The sequence below is a fragment of the Asterias rubens genome, chromosome 6 (assembly GCF_902459465.1).
Source record: "Asterias rubens chromosome 6, eAstRub1.3, whole genome shotgun sequence".
Classification (NCBI taxonomy): domain Eukaryota; kingdom Metazoa; phylum Echinodermata; class Asteroidea; order Forcipulatida; family Asteriidae; genus Asterias; species Asterias rubens.
In genome coordinates this window covers 13,736,050-13,756,865 of record NC_047067.1, presented here as the reverse complement: position 1 = coordinate 13,756,865, position 20,816 = coordinate 13,736,050, and the positions used below count along the sequence as shown (strand labels likewise).

The 20,816-nt window shown below is 39.1% G+C and overlaps 1 protein-coding gene across 2 annotated transcripts in view; it reads left to right on the top strand.

The window, feature by feature from the left end:
• Window positions 1–20,816, top strand: part of LOC117291310 (alsin-like) — a 47,790-nt gene that overhangs the window by 12,470 nt on the left and 14,504 nt on the right. Inside the window, exons 3-13 of one of the 2 annotated variants that reach the window (XM_033772948.1) lie at window positions 3,234–3,402; window positions 3,706–3,818; window positions 4,433–4,601; window positions 5,818–5,989; window positions 7,106–7,361; window positions 7,986–8,145; window positions 9,138–9,269; window positions 10,611–10,739; window positions 13,993–14,025; window positions 19,174–19,238; window positions 20,341–20,613. In XM_033772948.1, the coding sequence (XP_033628839.1) occupies window positions 3,234–3,402; window positions 3,706–3,818; window positions 4,433–4,601; window positions 5,818–5,989; window positions 7,106–7,361; window positions 7,986–8,145; window positions 9,138–9,269; window positions 10,611–10,739; window positions 13,993–14,025; window positions 19,174–19,238; window positions 20,341–20,613 (1,671 nt within the window). The remainder of the gene's footprint in view (window positions 1–3,233; window positions 3,403–3,705; window positions 3,819–4,432; window positions 4,602–5,817; window positions 5,990–7,105; window positions 7,362–7,985; window positions 8,146–9,137; window positions 9,270–10,610; window positions 10,740–13,992; window positions 14,026–19,173; window positions 19,239–20,340; window positions 20,614–20,816) is intronic. The other variant, XM_033772949.1, reaches the window with a different exon arrangement.

Genomic DNA, 20,816 nt, shown 5'->3' with positions numbered 1-20,816 from the left:
GTACATGTCACGTTTTTCTATTTCTGAAAGTGAAAGAATATATTTACACAAGGAATCACATGCTTCACTTATGTTTTCAAACACTACACATACCTCTTTATTTAGTGGACAGAATTTCCTTATTGAAAATTAATAAACCCGTTGTTTCCTGTTGCTAATAATTTGTCATAAACCAGACATTCCCCCATGTCTTCTTTCCATGTGTCTGTTTTATATTCCATAGATCTTGAATCACTGTTACTGATTGTCATTAAGGCTATTTTTAATTTCCAGTTGAACTTGAGCCAACAGTTTTAAAGGGAAGGTTTGGGTCTTAATTTCGACAAAACTGTTCACAGTATAATGTAATTATGCCTGAGTTGTCTTTGAAACAAGTGTTTCTTAAAACAAAAATTGTCATTTTTTACTGTGGACATTGTGTAAAAAGTACATTGTACCCCAGCCCTGGTGGTCTTACACTTTCGTATTGTACTACAGTGATGTCCTGGATATTAGGGTACATTTCTGGGGCGGAAAATTTCAGAGCTTCATAACTCAAATCTTACCTGCAAGAAACCACTAATTTCAACAGATTCACATTCCATGGCAGCATATATTTTTCTGCGATGGGTTTTGATCGTCATATATCCTTCACAAATCCGTCATTTTCATGAAATAATGCAGCTCCCAACATTAAGGAATTCCCATTTGTGTTCGTACTCTCACAGTCTGCCGTGTGTACGCAAGACGCACGGCGTGCAAATCTTGCGTTGCGTTTGCGTGTTAACGCTGTGCAGTCAAGATACGGTGACCAAGAATTCATGCGTCTTACATCTTGCGTCTTGTATGCATACGCGTACGCACGGACGGCAACAGACACCACTGTGAGAAAACGATCAAAACGGAAATTCTTTAGCGTTGGGACCTGCATTATTTCACGAAAATGACGGATTTGTGAGGAATATATATAGGACCAAAACCCACCGCAGAAAAATGTATGCCGTCATGGAAAGTGAATCTGTTGAAATTAGTGGCTTGTTGAAGATAAGATTTGAGTTATGAAGCTTTGAAATTTTTCCGCCCCAGAAACGGGCCTTAATAGTTGGGACTCTGTATCTGTGTACAGAGGAAGAGTCCTATACAGGGCTAATTGTACCCAGACCCTTTAATACATGCATGCAATTGTTGTATAAAACACCTGGCGGCTAACATGGCATCTGTCTATCCCATACCCTTATCACACAACACATACGCTTTCAGTGGATAATGTACGAGAAGCAATCTAGGCTTCAGGTAATATTTTCAATTTTGATGCATTTCTGCATGAATTTAAAATATCAAGACCAGACTATAAAACAGCCCATCTGGATAAGACGCAAGCCTTTTTAATGAATGCACAAGCCCATGGACTTGTGTCTGCATTTCTATACATTATCAAACACCTCCAGGGTGTGTCAGACTGTCAGTGTCTGTTTATCCTTTACCTCTCTCAGACAGCACGTACGTATGCTTCATCCACTTAAAGGGAAGGTTTGCGTTGCAAATCTTCATTAAAGGCAGTGGACACTATTGGTAATTACTCAAAATAATTATTACCTTACTTGCTAACGAGTAATGGAGAGCTGTTGATAGTATAAAACATTGTGAGAAACGGCTCTCTCTGAAGTAACATAGTTTTTTGAGAAAGAAGTAATTTTCCACGAATTTGATTTCAAGACCTTAGAATTAGATTTTGAGGTCTCAAAATCAAGCATCTTAAAGCACATAACTTTGTGTGACAAGGTTTTTTTTTCTTTCATTATTATCTCCCAACTTATCTTCAAAGACTTCTAGCTAGATTGTGTATTTCAATTGCAGATTATTCTTCCTGCAATAGACATAATCGCTCCAGATTTTCTGCGAATATGCATCTAAAAAAATGCAACCACCTTTTAAAATGAAATGTCACCTGTTAGTTTTTGTATGTACATATATACATAGGATTAAAATTATTCAACAGTTCCAAAACCAAAGGTCGACATTACTTTGCCTTTAATTACAAAAATTAAAAAGTACATGTACTGTGTGCTCTCTGTATTAGAGCACACAAGTAGTCGTTAGTCAAGAGAGACACTGTTTTTGCATTTAAATATCTTTTCTGTATACATCATTTGTAAACATAAAATTGGAACACCTGTTTACGCTTTTGATTGTGATTTTGATTTGAAGGATACAGATTTGTAATTCAAATGCACAAACATACATATTTCATAAATAAATCACTGGGTGTAGATAATACACGTACATGGCCACTTCAGCAGTGTATAATTATGTGTAACAAGGATGCAGGACATACAGTGCACTAATTATGGCCTCTTCATATTGCGTTATGATTATTTCTGCTTGACATTTCCCAACGAAGCATTTTATCTGACTAGAGTAATAAACATCACAGTTAGATGGTGACGTGTAGCAACCCAGAAGAGTTCTCTCTAGCGATGCGGGATTGACCCATGCCTGATTAGTCTGCCAGACATGTGCAGTAAACCTTAAAGAAAAACACAGTTCAAACACAATACTTTTCAGTATCGTCATGACAGTAATCAGTGGCAGAAATATACATTTCTGGGGGTGAGGGTGGGGCTTAGAAGGAGCAAAGGGGCCTCCCCCTAAAACTAGAGAGAACAAAATGAACAACAAAATTAAACAAAAATATAAACAAATAAATACATAAACAAAAATACATAAACGCAGAATAAGTAAAACATTAAAGTATAAAGAAATAAAGAAATATTCAAGAGTAATCTTAAAAACCAATCACATGGCAAAAAGGCCCTGTGAGAAAAAAAAAATGTGCCTTGATTGTTGTACATTTAAATAAATCATCTGAATCCAAGTTCCAAATCAAGTACTTTCCGATAAGATTCTTACTTGGGCCAGTCACACTATAGCTATTACCTTAATGGGCGAATATTTTAAAGCGTGCGCGTGTTCTGCGAGGAGCAATTTAACCAATAGATGCGTTCTCTTTGCGTCGTGATCGTCATCGTTTTCGTTATCGCTGCAGTGTGACTGGCCCTTTACTGTTAACTTTTTACCCACAAATACTTCAAATTGAACTTTAATCTTTCCAAAAAGTCCCACGCTGTATGTAAGCACTTTCTAAAGAAAAGAGTGTATAATGTGTTTGTTCAGCAACTGCATCAGATTTGTTGTTTTTAAAATATTAAATTATTCTTAATTTGTTTATTTGATTGTTTACCTTGTTGTTGTAGAGCTCAACCGTTGGCAATCAAGCAGCTAAGTGGTAAAGGGGTGACCCGTGTAATTGCAGGACAAAGTCATTCCATGGCCGTAGCGAGTAATGGTCAAGTCTTCTCATGGGGTAGCAACTCTGATGGGCAACTTGGACACAACGGCCAGCTGATACCAAAGAGAATTAAGGTACTTGTAAACTCTGAGACCTTCATCTTGTCAAATCTTCTGACTTATAGTACATTTACATCGGGAACAAAAAATATTAATTTTGGTTTTACATTATTCATAGATGTGTGTTAGCACTAGCTGTATGCTTGGTACTTTCCCGAGCTCTGTGAAAAATCACTCGGGTGGGATTCACACCCACGACCTTTGCGATTCTACAGCAGTGCCTTACCAACTAGACCACAGAGTAGTACATTGTAATGAAGGTTTTAGTTTTGTATTCTAGTACCCATGCAGTTCCATGTGTTTTCTCACTCTGACTAGATGCCAAACAATGCGCTGGTATGGGATGCTGCAGCAGGCAGTACACACACTCTCCTCCTAGCCGATGGGAACAGCTTCCAGCCTGACATATACTATCTGGGAAAACAACCAAGGTTTGTCATATTCCTGTGTCACCTTCATATCAACTCAACTTGTTCTGTAAAATTAAGTAAAAATGATTCAACAACTACAATTTAGGAATGCCACTTTATTTCAGAGGATTGTTTCCTTCACAAATTCATTGATCCAACCACAAACATTTGTGATTCTTATTTTTAATAATCAAGGTTTGGTTTAATAGAGTAAAAAAAAAACAAGCTAACTGTCAAGTAATAAACCCCATGGGAAACTGACCGAGAAAATTGTAAATGGTGATCCTTTGGCTGCCGCTTCCTGGAAAATGATATTGACTAATAGGGAGACCGCCAACATAGGGCTGGATAGCTCAGTTGGTAAAGTGCTTGTATGCTATACTGGAGGTCATTGGTTCAAGTCCCGCTCCAGTCAATTATTTTGTTTTGTTAAAAAATAAACTGATGGTTTTGAGATGAAATAATTTCACAAGGTGCTTACTACCATTACCATCGTATAACTCAAGTGAGCATTTTGGAAAGAGAATGGCACATTTTATTATCGGGGTCATTACCAAGGTATGACCCTACCTTTCAGAAAATGGGTGTGCTTCTATATTTAAATGAAATTGGTATGATTTTGTTTCCATTTTCAGTCTTCAAGAATTAAAAAGCGAGGGACGTACTGGCACCCCGGAGAGCAGTCCATTGAAAGAGAGTAAAGATTCATCAAAGAAGCGATCCATGTCTAGTATTGCAAAAGCACCAATTGTCAAATATGCTGCCAGGGCTAAACAACCAGAGAAATTGACTTTCATAAGGAAGGTACGTAACGGTTTAGAAGATCTGAACCCAATCTTAAAAGCTGGGCACAATTTCATAGCCGCTTACCTGTACCATTTCCATTTCACAGCGCTGCTAACCGTTAGCACACGAAAAGGCATATTATGTTTTCACAAACTACCCCCTTTTTATACCTGTAACTTGTGAATGGAATGGCCCATATGTCAGTTTCACGGATGAACGGATAACTCCACACATATTGTGCTGATCCACAGAATTTTAGGTACATGCAGCATTATTTACCTCAAATTAAGTGAACAAAACAGGAGGAAACAAACTCATTTCAAAAGATGGCAGAACACAAAATTGCCGATCCACATTTCCTCGAGCTCAATGATGCCGAACAAGAGAAGTATGAATGAGGTGCAATAATTTTGTGACTTTGAAACTTGTAAACGCTATTAATTTTCAACATGAAGCCATGAAAGTCATTTGTAAAACTGCATTTGTAAGACCTGCCATCAATGTCATGAGAGTGTCATCAAGGTGTTGTCATGTAGCAGAGGTGTATGATAAGCAAAACATGTGTTAATAGCTTGTGTCCTTTAGCACAACGCAGAATGCTCCCCCGAATGAAACATGTCTACCATTTCCGCCATTTTGTGAGTCAATTCCTGTGTTGTGTATTTTCAATCCCAAAATGACGACTCCTGTGTGTATATTTTGACTCTTAAAATGGCGAACAGGATTTGTGCGTGTAAGTGTGCTACGTGTTGTACAAGGGGTCATCACGTAAAGTGTCTTCAACTTCATGGTGTGTTATGGACTAGCGGTTAAGAGTGTCAAATTCAAGCTCTGGTGTTTCTGATCAGCAGAGTGTGGGTTTGAGTCCCGGGGTGGCGGTCTCGGAGCTCCGGCGTACTGAGAGCTCCAGATTACCAAATACGGTCGCCACACCGGTCATGTCCTTAAGCAAGACACTTAATCATGACTGCTTCAGAAAGTTCGGGAGGTAGTGCTTTCTGCTCTACCAGCCTGGCTTCTGATGGATGAAACCCAAGCCTACATCCGTATGGACTGTAAAGTGGGTCACCCTTTTTCAGCCCCAGAAGTAGGTGGCACCGGCCCCTGGAAAAATGGTTGGTTTGTAGCCCACACCTTGAATTGGCCTTCAGGCCTTGTGTGTCTGGCGACTTGCATGAAAAAAAATACTTTGTAGATATTGTATACTCTATCAATGATTTGTTTTTTTATACAGTGTGGTTGGGCCCAGTACATAGCTGCTGCATCAGATCTATGTGCGTGTATCACAGACAAGAACGTCTCTGGTTTTACATCCATCCTTCATGAGCTGGCAGCTACTGAAAGGTTACTTCACTACCAACTGAGCACAGTCCGCAGTACAATCCTCAAGGCAATCAGCAGCTCAGGTGCACAATTCTGTTCTCCCTTAAAGGAACACGTTGCCTTCGATTGGTCGAGTTGGTCTTTGAAAAGCGTTTGTAACCGTTTATTATAAAATGCATATGTGTAGAAAGATGTTGTAAAAGTAGAATACAACGATCCACACAAACATGCCTCGAAATTGCATGGTTTTCCTTTTACCTCGTCGACTAACACGGTCGGCCATTTATGGGAGTCAACAATTTTGACTCCGATAAATGGCCGACCGTGTTAGTTCGCACAGTAAAATGAAAACCACGCAGGCAAACGTGTGTGGATCATTGTATTCTACTTTTAAAACATCTTTTCAACCATATGCATTTTATAAAAAACGGTTACAAACGCTTTTTATAGACCAACTCGTCCGATCCAAGGCAACGTGTTCCTTTAATAGATGGAAAGCACATGATGTCATTGACCACCATCATTGATGAAATTGCACACATGAAAGGCTACCTATCATTGGCCGAGAGTTGTGCTCAGCCCGTACACTTGGCACTTTTCCATTGTTTATTATCATCAAATATGGTGGTCGATGACATTATGTGCAACCCATTTATTCTAATCCCAGGCTTTAAAGTGACGATTGACGCTTTGCATGGTGTGGAAAATAAGAAAAACTATAGGAGTAAACTTTTAAGTACAATCATAATACTCTTTTGAGAGAAGTGTTGGCTCTGAGAAGAACCTTTATAAAAGCAAACCCAATAGATATCACATTAAGTGCCATTGAGTACATGCCTAAACTCTACCAACTGAGCAATCTAGCTCTATGTATGTTGGCAGTCTCCCTATTTATCCAATATATTTGTTCGGGTGCCAGTCAGAAGCCAACATAGGGCTACCAATCCGGCCATATCTCGTTTGGCCCTGCACCAAGGCCCCCTGCCTCCTTTCAATGCTGGCTCTCATTGCGCAGTCTGTGCGAGGGGACAGGGGGAAAGTGTTTATAGTCACTTTGCGCATGGGTGGCCCAAGCATTTGGGCCGGGGTTGTAGGTAGCTCAAATGGTAGAGCGCCAGCAAGTAAAACCGCAGATACCGTTCTAGTAACTTTTTGTTTGCTCCGTCCCCAAATCTTTTCAATATTTTGTATTCATACAGAGATCAATAAAGTACTGGAATCAACGATCTACCAGCAGCCATTCCGACAAATTGCCGAGCTCTTCTCATTACTCGGTACGGCGGTGGCCAATAATTCCATTGGGCTGACAGCGGTCATACAACGCCACCGGCATTTGGCCGATCTCACCATGTTGAAGTCACGTACCGAGTACCAGGCAGTGTTTGAGCAGTACGCAAACTACGTCTGCGATTTTGTCACCATCGGTGGATTCACTCACATGGGAAAAGTTGGAAGGTGATTATATCAATTGTGTTTATTTATCTGTTTAAAATATAGGCAAACATTTTTTAATGGCCTGTAAGCCTGGGGAACTATTGCAACTAGTGTCTAAGTTGCGGCTATTGATTACTTAGTCGAGTAGCAACTACCGTTTTTCAACTGCTTGGAAAATGGCGCTGCCACGACTACTACAAAAATATAATACCTGTTTCCACTGGTGAACCAATTGTGTCGCTCATGACTATTTACAACAACATAATTTACTTACGAAAACACAACCAGACATCAGTGACCCATTCCTTTAATCCTTTCTGTGTGAATTTGACTATATTGCGCCTGCAGCAAACAATATGCCGCAATGCATCTTGCGAAGTTGCAACTATTTGAAGCGTGACTAGTCGAGTAGTAATTTTCACTATTCGCCCAGGCCTAATGGGTCATTGACCCAAGCAGAGTCTTTCTCGAAAGCTAAGTAATCTCACAACACACATAAACAGGTATACAATTGTAACAGAAGCAGTTAATCGGAAATACATGAGTATATAGAGAGAGAGGCAGAAAGCACACAGTAAAAAGGTTACAGATCAAAGATCCGTGAAATTGCCCCCTGATTCCGAGCTTGCTTTTTACTTGATTCAGTGATGCACTTTCTAAGCACGACGCTGTCTTTATGGAATTACTGAATGAGGAGAAACCAGCAAGTTATGGTTCACCGCTACGGAGTCTCATGAAGCTACCCCTGGACAGAGTCAAATTCTACTCATACCTCCTCGGAAAGCTGTCCTGTTACTATGCACAGGTAACTTACTGATGAACGGATGCCACCATGTGTAGTGGTTTTTCAGTCCCTACACAAGTACATGTACATGTACCTAATTGTGTGGGTTTTTCCTCAGAATTTTTCCTGGGGGTTTTCCTCCCACATTTAAATTGAATCGTCCTTGTCTTTTGTCCATTGGGTTCTTGGCTAGTACGGGATTAAGTTCGCTTTTCTGAGAATCCTTGGCTTCACAACAAGGATTAATAAATGAAGTTAAAGGAAACGTGAAAAGTGTAGTATCTAGCTTTTTTAATCCCCTTGAACATTGAATGGTGGCTGAATAAATCAAATGCTGCTGAATTTAACAGGTTTGTTTTGACGTTTGTCACACCCATAGAGCTATATATATTGACTAGAGCGCTAACACCCTGCTATACACGCACTAAGGTTTTGAAGCCACCTGGGTGCATCCATGTTTATGTACAAACCAATACAAAAGCTTGAAATTTTGTACGGCAATTGTACGGCTATTTGCATGACAGTGCGTTTGTTCTTTTCTATGTGTCATCGAACAAAAAAATGCAGCAAATTTGAAAGCACAATCTGTTGATGAGCGTACAAACTGCGAGCATGCATGTGCGTCATGTTTAAAAGGCGCGTTAACTTTTGTTTAGTACGTCAATCAAGTCGGACTTACGGTTTTCGTAGCGCAGACGTACGTGAATGCGCAGTCGCGTACGTAAGCGCACACGCCGAATGTAAAAAAATCGCTCTAACGTGTGTTCTCTTAAAATTGAAATCATTCCGTAGTCCACGCAACACATCAAACATGTCTGCACCCAGGGTGGCTTCAAAACGCAGAGCAAGTTAGCGCTCTAGTCAATATATTTAGCTCTATGGTCACACCCTAGTTTCCTGTCTTCTTGTGTACTGATTGACCATCCATGTCCTCCCTCAGCAATAGTTTTACGACAAGATTCTTCCTAGTGGAGGTTCAAAAAAGGACTATTTTTTTGATTGTGTTTTCTCAGGACAGTACAGAATTCAAGCTTCTTAAAGAAAGCAGCTCATCGTGGGAAACGTTGCAGCGGAGTATTGATGAGAAGCAAGCCCAGGCAGAGGAGACGAGAACATTCTGGGAGTCCTGCCCGACCAAACTTACTGTAAGTTTTCAAATCAGAAAGATTGCACTTTAAAGCCCGGTTCATACTTCCTGCGAATGCGAATGCAAAGCAAATTTGGACGTCACAAATTTGCAACAAATAATTTGCATCAGTTGAAATGTGGTAAACTCCTGCGAAACGTTCACCGCGAAAACAGGGCTGTGACTTCGAAATTCGCTTTGCATTCGCATTAGCAGGAAGTATGAACTGGGCTTTTCAACTACTACTACTGGTTGGGTGATGCTCAAATATAAACATTGCATTTTTTTTTTAGCTCTATTTACAAAAAGTTGTTACCAATCATGCTTGACAAGTATTCGCTCGGCAACCATTATGTAGTTTAAGACAAATTAGTTACACTTTGAGATATGATCTCAAATCATTTGCCATGTTTTCTTTTTCATGAAGTTTATTGTAACTGGAAAGTATGTATGCAAAGTGCTTCGTTAGATAAATCATAATAACATATTTTGTTTACAACATTTATGACAAAGTGCACTGTAACCTGTTTTCGCAAAGAGCTTAAATCGGTCTCAACTGCGAATCACTCTTAATTGCTAAGCAAAAGTTATGTCACATTACAAATCACTATGATAACACTGACAAATTGTCTGAAGATGAATCTTATTGCTTTATGAAATCGACCCATGGTTCTATTCTGTGCAACCAACATCTTTAAAGGCAGTGGACACTATAGACCGTATTGAATATGATGTCACGGGGCTCAAATATCTGACCTACAAGATGGCGTCCGTGCATGTGCCGTAGAAATCAAACCGGGAATGTTGCGTGCTGCGTGCTTCGATGATGTACGCGTTTGGACGCGCATACGGTTTGCCCTACAAGATGGCGACTTCATAGCAAAAAGGGGTTATTCAATACGGTCTATTGATAATTACTCAAATAATTGTTAGAATATAATCTTACTTGGTAACAAGCAATGGAGAGCTGTTGATAAAATAAAACGTTGTGAGAAACGGCTCCATCTGAAAGAACATAGTTTTCAGAAAAGAAGTAATTTTCAATGGATTTGATTTTGAGACCTCAGAATTAGATTTTGAGGTCCCGAAATCAAGCGTCTGAAAGCACACAACTTCGTGTGACAAGGGTGTTTTTTTCGTCCATTATTATCTCGCAACTTCGACTACCAATTGAGTTCAAATTTTCACAGGTTTGTTATTTTGTGCATATGTTGAGATACACCAGTGAGAAGACTGGTCTTTGACAATTACCAAAGGTGTCCAGTGTCTTTAAGTGATTTACTATATAAGTGGTTTGTGGGAAAACAAATTCACCCAACATTTCTGCAAAACTGAGCAAAAACTGACACCTTGTAAACAGGAAGCCATTAAGAGGCCAGACCGGAGGGTGCTGAGAGACTCTCGAAATAAACCCCTGTCGCTTCACAACGCTGGTAGACTGTCACAGCACTGGTTCCTGCTGTTTGCTGATATCTTTGTCCACGCACAGGTAAATATAACTTTATTGAAATCTGTTCTGAAAAACATTAATTGTATTTATTTTGATTGTTTCATAGTTTGTACATTTTAGTTAAGCATCTTTGAGCAAGTTCGGGTGAGCGACTAGACTTGGCCAGAGCTGTGACGTAGATCTCGAAATGACCATTAGTCGACCATGCTCCAGTGCATGGTTTGATAAAGTCAATCTGCCTGTGCTCTATGGTTTCTGGTTATTCTAGTCAGTCTAGTCAAGTCTAGTCGCCACCCAAACTTGCTCTCTGTTTTCTTTTGAAGCTAGAGTTTTGCGGACACTAGGTGGCAGCAGACTTACCAGATTAATGCATAATTTTTGGAAATGTGCGCATGCTCAGAACTACATAGGTAATGGACAATTACATGATAAGCCTGCTGCAATCTAGCAATCCAAACGCTCCCGTTAGTTGTTGTGTGAAGATAACCAGTGGGGGACTTTTGGGATGCTTGGTGGCAGCAGACTTACCAGGTAAGTTCATTGTTCTTGGTAATGTGCGCATGCTAGGTGGCAGCAGACTTACCAGGTAAGTTCATTGTTCTTGGTAATGTGCGCATGCTAGGTGGCAGCAGACTTACCAGGTAAGTTCATTGTTCTTGGTAATGTGCGCATGCTAGGTGGCAGCAGACTTACCAGGTAAGTTCATTGTTCTTGGTAATGTGCGCATGCTCAGCTTAACGTAAACAGTGGAAATTTACCATGGTAAGTCTGCTGCCACCTAGCGTCCCAAAGTCCTGCCATTGGCAAAGTTTATAAGTGATTTTGTTAATCTTGAATTTGTCATTGTTCGTCAGGAAAGTTCAGTGCAGCATGAGTTTAAATGGGAATGAACCAAAATGTCAACTTGGAGAGTTGTTGATGAAATGGCTATTTAAAAAGATTATATAAATATTTCCTATTCAAAGCTCCAAATAATTCAGAAGTCATTATGCTGGTCGCAGAAGCACGAGCAAATTGTTCTGTCATGTTTGATATTTTCTCCCATTGAGCATATGTTTTTTTTCCCGCTATTAAAGCCCTGTCTTAGAAGCATGTAAAAATAGCGATAAGCCACAAAATAGTTGCAGAAGCGGAGCTTAGTTTAAATGGGTTATAAATGTTAGCCTCTTTGTTAAACATTTGCTTTTGCGTATTATTACCTTAAATCATGCAGTGTCCTCAGGCCAATTAAAACGTTTCAGTCTTGGACTGTGTATTAGTCGTTTGGCCTCTTTTAAAACGTATTGGTTTAACACACCATGTGTTGTTAAAATGACCTTCGAAAAAGTTTTTGTTGTGACCAAAATAAAGTTTGGGAAGTACTGCTTAACTGCAATGCATTGTTTTGATGCTGCATGCAAAAAGCACACAGCAATGGGAGATTTTTGGACAAAAAAATTCTCGCCAGTAGGGTACATGCTTAGACCTAGGCGCGCAATACTGAGAATGTGCGCGCAAAAAAGGACTGTTATGTCTGCTGCCGCGTCTCAAAAGTCTCCTGTTGAAAAAACCGACAAGGATCAGTTGGCTCCTTGTCAAGTTCCCAATGGCGTTACCTGAAAATCCTAAGGAAGAATAATTACTTCATGGAAACCAGCCTGTTTTGAACACAGACTTCATGATCTGTTTGGCCCCTTTTCAAAACCACCTCTGCGAATTGGGCTCCAGTTTAGGTTCCGTCGTTTATTAAAAACAATACTGGGTTCGTTACAGGGCCCAATTATAAAGAGCTGCTTAAGCTCAAAAAGAAGCTAAGCACAGCAAGATTGTGCTTTCCAGAATATGGTAGCCGGCCAAATACCATGTCACATGTACAATTTGCGGCTGGTATTCTGCTAATTTCTGCTTAGCAATATTTTTTGCTTAAGCAGCTCTATGAAACTGGGTCCTTGGCATCAAAAAGGCATACAGAGCCTAAGCTGGAGTTAAAGTGAAAGCTGTGGTTTTGAAAAGAGCCTATGACTATCATAGGCTTCAACTGTTTTTGATTAAATTCTCAACTATTAACTCCTTCAATGTTATTGCTTGCACAGCTTGGTAAAAAATGCCTGAATGAAAGAGCAACAAATGTATGTCTTTGACTTTTGCTTCTTCAGTAAAAAGTTGTTTATTACCAGCTCATGCCCTCATTCTCAATTCTCAGTCAGTGTGTTCCTTCATTTTCGTTTTTGTAATCGACTCAAGATCTGTCTTATGTTTTTGCGTGTATGCTCGTTATTTAGATGTTGATTTCACCATTGAATTTTCAGTGACAAGTTGTTGTTACGCTCAGCTCATTATCTATGTTGTTTCGTTCATTTTGTGTCTGTCAATGCTATCTGCTCTTTATTTTAGTGTAATTTTGTTTGAGCAAACAAGATTTCATCGTTGTATTGCCATAACATCAGCTGGAAGAGCATTTGAATAATTCACACAATATTTCCTCAGGATTATTTAAAGTGAGGGCCACATTTAAAGGCAGTGGACACTATTGGTAATTACTCAAAATCATTATTAAAACCTTTCTTTATTACGAGTAATGGGGAGAGGTTGATAGTATAAAACGTTGTTAGAAACAGTTCCCTCTGAAGTGACGTAGTTTTCGAAATCAAGCATCTGAAAGCACACAACTTCCTGCGACAAGGGTGTTTTTTCTCTCATTAATATCTCGCAAATTGGACGACGGATTGAGCTCAAATTTGTTATTTGATGAATATTTTGAGGATCCACCAACTGTGAAGACTATTCTTTGACAATTACCAATAGTGTCCAATGTCTTTAACTGATTTGGGCTATCGATCCAGTTCAACTGCCACCAGGTGCACGTTGCCACGTACTCCTGGGGCTGAAACAGGGTTACCCTTTGATGTAACGCACCTAATTAGTGCTTCAAATAGGACGGATTTGAAAAACTAATGGTGAGCTACGTTTTCATGCTATAATGAATTACTAATTTTTAATTGCAGACAAATTAAGGGGGAACCACTCAAAATGGCTTGCAGCTGTGCATTGCCTGGTCGAGCAATCGCTTTTTTAGGTCAAACTTGCTTAAATCCGACAGTAATTATATTATTAATTAAAAACATTTTTTTGTTTCTTCTATATGCATTAATGTGTGTTCGCACTGTATACTCAGTACTTACCTGAGCTCTGTGAACAAAATATATATAATCAAACATGTTGTGCATGATTATTTGAGCACTCAATTTGATTTGTCGGTTAATTCTGTGATTAATAAATACTTCTTCTTGACCCTATCCTTTGTTTTTGTGAGACTGAGGGCAAGAGTGGAGTTAGCTCGGATAAGGTACACTTTTGTGACGTATGCTTTAGGTGTTGTTGTTATTGTCAGAAGCAGGGAACAGTTGTATTGCATTCCATACCAGCACATTTGTAGTCCAAATGAGTACCATCAGATTTAAGAAATTGTATTAATTCCACCTCAGTGGTTTTTATTAGTGAAATAAGGAGACGCAGTTTTGAAGGTGTACTCTTCTTCTTTCATAAAAATGTTATTCTAAGGCCCGCGTCATACGAGGCAATTTACAGACATGAAGAAAATCCAGTTGAATGTTCACATAGTTTTCTTGGGGTTCATAAAACCTGGTTCATACTTCCTGCGAATGCGATACGATTTTGACGTCACAAATTCGCAACGAATAATTCGCAACAGTTGAGTTGTGCTCAACTCCTGCGTAACATTCGTTGCGGGAAAACAGTCCTGTGACGTCAAAATTCGTTTTGCAGTCGCATTTGCAGGAGGTTTGAACCGAGCTTCAGACATTGTTTGAAAAACAACTCAAGTGATACCAAAGTGGTCCCGTAGCATGCACTGCAAATGGTTGCCTCCAAGTTGCCTGTAAAAGTTGCCTTGTGAGACAAGTGGTTGCCATTTTTTGAAGATTTGAATCGTCGACATTTAAACAAACAAAATGGCTGCTTGGGTATGCTATATGATTGTTCCTTGCTTGCTGTGTACAGTTATGTACCTCCTCTTGTTTTCTCAATGAATGCACCTCCAAGTTTAAATACTCCCCATGCCTCATTTCCCCAACCACAATATGCCTCACCTTTATAATATGCCTCACTTTGCAATGCCTCACTTTTGCAATATGCCTCACTTTTGTAATATGCCTCCTATTGCCTACCTCCGACACCGATATTGCTTCCTCTTTCATCATACCTCATTGTACCTCAATACACAAGCCATATTATACCTCCTGTGGTATGCCTCTAACTATTTTATAATACCACCAACCTTTAACAGAAACCTCTAATTTGTTGTATTGCATGACTGTCATTGGTTCGCTCAATGGCTGGGGATTGTACCAAGTTCTAGTATGCCTCACTTTGTAATGTGCCTCACTTTACCTACCTCCGACATACGATCTTGAATACCTTCATTATCATACCTCACTGTCTCACCACACCCAATCCATAATATACCTCATGTGGTATGCCTCACTATGTATATTGTATAATACCACCACCCTTAACAGAAACCTCTAATTTGTTGCATTGCATGACTGTCATTGGTTCGCTCAATGGCTGGGGATTGTACCAAGATCTAGTATGCCTCACTTTGTAATGTGCCTCACTTTACCTACCTCCGACATACGATCTTGAATACCTTCGTTATCATACCTCACTGTATCACCACACCCAATCCATAATATACCTCGTGTGGTATGCCTCACTATGTATATTGTATAATACCACCACCCTTAACAGAAGCCTCTAATTTGTTGTATTGCATGACTGTCAGTGGTTTGCTCAGTAGCTCGGGATTGCACCAAGTTCTAAAAGTCATCATTAATAAGTCACCTTTACATTATCTTATTTATTTGTAGATATTGTATCAATTTCTTGTCGTCATTTTATAGTAAAATGAATGCACAGAAACTCTTTACATCAGTGAACAGATTTCCGCCCCCAAAAAGCCAACGAAGGTTTATTATTATATAATCTAGGTGATGCTTTGCTATTCTGCTGGTAGACAATTATGTCACATCTACTGTGCGCACTAAAAGTTATTACACCTTTGTGTATATTTTTACCTTTAAAGGCAGTGGACACTATTGGTAATTACTCAAAATAATTATTAGAGAAAGAAGTAGTTTTCCACGAATTTGATTTCGAGACCTCAGATTTAGAACTTGAGGTCTCGAAATCAACCATCTATTAAAACACACACAACTTCGTGTGACAAGGGTGTTTTTTCTTTCATTATTATCTCGCAACTTTGATGACCGATTGAGCTCAAATTTTCACAGCTTTGTTATTTTATGCATATGTTGAGATGCACCAACTGTGAAGGCTAGTCTTTGACAATTACCAAAAGTGTCAACTGTCTTTAAAGTAACTCATTTCTTGCTTCAAAAGCTCGTTATGTGAAAGAAGCAGACCATTCTTATCAGACCTTGAGTCTTTGCAAAACAAAGTGGAAAGCAAGTTCAAATTGAGTTGAACTGAATTGATGCTAAAATTCTTGCATTGCAAAGGATTTCCACACTTTTCGGACAATGTTTGAGCTCAAATCTTGTGATGTGTTCCAGCTATTAACTTGTTGTTGGCCTTTTGTTTTGTACCTGGTCCTGTTTGTTGTATATTTTTATTGTTATTTTGGGTCATGGTGGGTTTTTTGTTTTGTGTTAATGGGTAGTTTTCAACACTTCATTACTAAGTTGAATTTGGCCAAACCCATGTGCATCGTTCAACGGACTAACGTTGTGTTAATTAACACTATTGGTTAGACACCCATTGGACAGAAAAAAACGTTGTCAAATGTTGCAACATATGAAAAGGATTTATATTTTCAGTTCAGATTTTGAGAGAGTAACTGACAAGGATGTATATTAATACCAAAATGGGGAATCATAATTGGGTGAAGTCACAACCCCCCAAAAAGCACCCTCACTGAGGTTAAAGGAACATGTTGCCTTGGATCGGTCGAGTTTGTCTATGAAATGCGTTTGAAACCGTAAAAAAAAAATGCATATGGGTAGAAAGATGTTGTAAAAGTAGAATACAATGATCCACACAAACATGCCTCGAAATTGCACTGTTTTCCTTTTACCTCGTTGACTAACACAGTCGGCCATTTATGGTTTGACTCCCATAAATGGCCGACCGTGTTAGTTAGCACAGTAAAAGGAAAACCACGCAATTTCGAGGCATACGTGTGTGGATCATTGTATTCTACTTTTAAAACATCTTTCCAACCATATGCATTTTATAAAAAACGGTTACAACTCGTCCGATCCAAGGCAACGTGTTCCTTTAATGAAGACCTATCATTGGCTGAGACAGAGAGCTGTGCGTGGTGCGTACTACCTCAGCGATGGTGGCCATACGCAAAGGGTCTGTTGCACTTTTTAACTTACACTAGAGAACTTGGAAGATGCTGCTCTTAACACTGAATAAACAAACATTGTTTCCACAACAGCAGATCTTCAGGCCTGGCACATTAATCCAGTTGGGTATTATTGGATTAGGGTGAATGTGTCAGTGTCAAGGGATTAACCGTTCACTGTTAGATCTAACAATAGGTGGTTCAGGAAAGGCTTTAAATGCACCCTAATTGATTATTGGTATATGCACAGGCTTTGTGTACACATGGGAAAACTATCAGATGTTTTTATTTTTTGTGTACACATAAAAGAGCGGGAAAATTATCAGCACTTTTTCTCCCTTGGGAAGATGCGCTGAGGGTTGAACCATGGTTGAACAATGCTCATTTCAATAGTGGGCACAAGACATTAGCTAATGGCTAAATGTATATCATTACCACCTTGTGACCTATGTATATATTTTTTCCTGCACAATAAGTATAGAGTCATATAAATAATCAAAGGTTAATTTCTTAAAGTGTCTAGCTAAGTGGTGCTGTTTAAGGGGCCATTCAAAATTAGTTTGACATGGTATTTACACATGACGTATTGGCCGTCTGTCATATCTGTTGTGTGACATCAAGTTGGAACTATCTATAACTATAAAGCACATCTGTTCTTGCTTGCTCAAGAATGTGACTTTATACAAATCTTAAGCACAAGGTATTGCATGACAGCTAACTCGCTTTAGCAGAATATTCGACAATGTGTCATGGCTGCTCCTGCTGTACTTTTGTGTGTTTAATATTTATGAAATGTAGTCCTGGGGCCAGTTTTATAGAGCTGCTAAAAGCCATTGGACACTTTCGGTACAGAAAAAAAATTAAAAGATCACAGATTTACAAATGACTTATAGGGTTTACAGAAGGTCATGGTGAAAGACTTCTCTTGAAATATTGTTCCATGAAATGCTTTACTTTTTGAGAAAACATTAAAACAATATCAATTCTCGATATCGAGAATTACAGATTTATTTTAAACACATATCATGACACGGTGACACGTGCGGAATCAAGGGTGGGTTTTCCTGTTATTTTCTCCCGACTCCGATGACCGATTGAGCCTAAACTTTCACAGGTTTGTTATTTTATATAGAAGTTGTGATACACGAAGTGTGGGCCTTGGACAATACTGTTTACCGAAAGTGTCCAATGGCTTTAAGCAGAATATTATGGCTTGACAAATTTCTGCTCAGCACAAATTAGCAGGACACCAGTCACAAGTTGAAATAGTACTTTGGCTGGTTACCATTTTCTGGTAATCAAAATCGTTTTGTGCTTAGCTTTTTTGTGCTTTAAAGCAGCTCTATAAAATAAGGCCATGTGCTTTATTTCATGGAGATGTTTAAGCAGGAAACAATTGCTCGATAATTTTCTGCTAAGCAACATTAAACAGGATACCAGTCGAAGACAATACTTGTGTTATGGTATTTTGGCTGGTAACCCTATTCTTGTATTAAGCACAAGTGCTTTGTGTTGATGAAGCAGCTCTGTGACTTAACAGGAAAACAGTCAAAGACGATATATCTGATGTATTTTGGCTGGTAACCATATTCTGGTGAACACAAGTGCTTTGTGTTTAAGCAGCTCCGTGAAATTTGGCTTTCTGACATCTGGTGTTGTATGTATTTTTGTATGTATTTTTTTTCTTAGCATTTTTCTTGGCATGTACATGTTTTAAGTAATAAATGCATGGATTTGTTTTTGTAAATGTGGTATTTTTCTCTGTTTTGGGGATTATCTCCATGATGTTCTTTGATTTAGACCCATTGCACAACGCGCTGCGCACTGTATGCAGGCGAGTCTCCTGTCCGCCATTTTGGGGGTCAAAACATGCACAAAAGGCTTCACGTGTTTACAAGCGCATTGGTGTGTAAAATCATGTACCATCTGTTTGTGCAAATTTTGACCCCCAAAATGGCGGACATGAGATGCGCGTGTATGCGCACTCCGTGTTGTGCATTGGGTCTATTGATATTGATTTGTGAATATTTATTGATGAACCAAGCTGTCGCAAGGCTGGATGTGGTAACTTAAATTGACAACACTGTGATTTTCTTTTGGCAGTATGCAAGCCATCAGGTGTTCCCATTGGCTCTAATCTGGGCTGAACCAGGACAGCAATCTAATCAGTATGTACAAATGTTCCTTGTTTGTATTTTGTTAAAGGATTCGGGTACTTTTTCAAAATGTCCAGAGATTTACATTAAACTTACAGGGTTTGAAGATAGCGATAGTAGAAAGCTTCCCTTCAAATATTACTTACTGAGGTGCTGTAGTTTTTGAGAAATGAGTAAAACAAGTTAAAAATAATGTTTGTGTTTTATGGTATACATGTATATATTTAAGGGAAGCTTTCTACTATCATTATCTTCAAACTAACTAGTTTGAAGATAATGATAGTAGAAAGCTTCCCTTAAATATATACAGGTGTAAGTTTTAAGTAAATTTGTGAAAATTGTGTTAGAAAAAAGTACACCCTTTATAAGTGTGATTTTCCATGGTAGAAGTATAAATGCGAATATCTCATTTTGAGTAGTGTTGGTTCTGAAAAGAACCGGTGGTTAACAACACTGGAATTGTTAACGTGGAGTCATTAACTACCGTTCTTTTAAAGAACCAACACTATTCCAAAAGAGAATTCACATGGTGTTACCGCAAACCTCTCTTAGTTGTATTGTATTTGTATTTTGTAGAGACCTAGTCAAACCACAGAGAGGGTGAACGAGTGGTCATGAAGTTCAGTATTCAATTTGCTTACAAAGTCTACCAAATGTATTAAGCAATATAATAAGCAACTCCTGACACTCTGGGGTGTCAGGGATCTTGGGTTCAAATCCCAATCAGGACTATTTGATTTTTCTCTCATCCCATGTTTGATTGATAACCTACATTGTTCGTTATGGTGAAAAGCAACTTGTTGCATGAACATTGAAGGAATTTTTGAAAGATAGTTTTGTTGAAGTGTCTGTTTAGAAAATGTCAAGACTTTTTTGGGTATAAATTTATTCTTGCAACAAAATTTGTTGTTCATTGCCTTATTCTTTACATCATTTCTAACTGCTTAAAATGGGTTGTCTTGAATGTTCAAACTGATAACGTTGCCAAGATTTTGTTTCAAATGACTTCACCAATATGTAAACTGATGCTCAGTTGGAACATTGGAAAAGGTTCACTTTTATAAATTCCTCCAACAAATTAACAATTTTCTCTTCAATTTGGTTTGATCTTCAGGAACACCATTCAGCTTACCATGCCCGAAGCAACCCTCACTCTTCAGACCCCGTCCCCAGCAGAGAAAGCCGATTGGCTCTGGTCGATCAACCAGGCCATCGATGCATTGTTGACCAATCAGAAGCTAGGAGGACTGTCCCCGGTGACCACACCCATGGCTCAGAAGATTCCGCCCAAGCTGACAAGGCAGGGGCGGTACGCCTTCTCTGGACATTCCAAGTTTAAGGATGCTGTTTATGAAGGGGTGTGGCACCTTGGAAAGCCCCATGGGAAGTAAGACGCCAAATTCTGATTTTTTTATACTTTTAGCAGGGCCCAATTTCATAGATAATAATATTTCTTAAAAAGAATCCAGTGCACTTAAAAAAAAAAGGAGGTCGTCCCGGTGTTCCTGGTCTGATTTGCTGCATATTGCGCCACAGCACCTTCTAAACCATTGAATGGTGCTATGTAAAAGGAGTACATGTAGGTCTCTT